Raw genomic sequence first — 413 nt, 5'->3', positions numbered from 1 at the left:
AGTCCTGCTGCTGTGGGGCTGGGGTCCCTGGGAGGAGGACAGGGCGCCCTGTGGGCAGCAGAGCCGTGACAGCAAACACCAGGCTCTGCCTCTCTTCCCAGTTCCCCCCAGCGTCGAAGTGCGCGCCGAGCCGAGCCCCGTTGAGGTGAACAAGACCGTGACCTTCACCTGCCTCGTGAAGGAGTTTTACCCAGCTAACGTGTCCGTTTCCTGGCTGGAGAATGGGATTGAGATAAAGGTGCAGAACATCTCCCGGCCATGGAAGCTGCCCCGGGGCTTGTTTGAGCTGAGAAGCCAGGTGGAGGTGCAAGCGACGGAGGAGAAAAACGGGTCCACGATCATCTGCACGGTGGTGCACGATGGCCAGGCCCCTGCCAACTACTCAGCCTCCCTGTGGATCTCCAACCCGGCCC

The 413-nt window shown here is 62.2% G+C and overlaps 1 protein-coding gene across 1 annotated transcript; it reads left to right on the top strand.

Moving 5' to 3' along the window:
- Positions 1-42: 42 nt before the first annotated feature.
- Positions 43-409, top strand: LOC121350402 (signal-regulatory protein beta-1-like; the record flags this gene model as incomplete). Its single annotated transcript, XM_041461692.1, has 1 exon — positions 43-409. A coding segment is annotated over one exon (367 nt), but the record flags the coding sequence as incomplete, so codon positions are not given.
- Between the last annotated feature and the right edge of the window lie 4 nt (positions 410-413).

Source organism: Pyrgilauda ruficollis, unplaced genomic scaffold (genome assembly GCF_017590135.1).
Source record: "Pyrgilauda ruficollis isolate IOZ18807 unplaced genomic scaffold, ASM1759013v1 scaffold15088, whole genome shotgun sequence".
Lineage (NCBI taxonomy): Eukaryota > Metazoa > Chordata > Aves > Passeriformes > Passeridae > Pyrgilauda > Pyrgilauda ruficollis.
The sequence above is the reverse complement of the archived record's forward strand: the minus strand, read 5'-3'. Positions and strand labels throughout refer to the sequence as shown.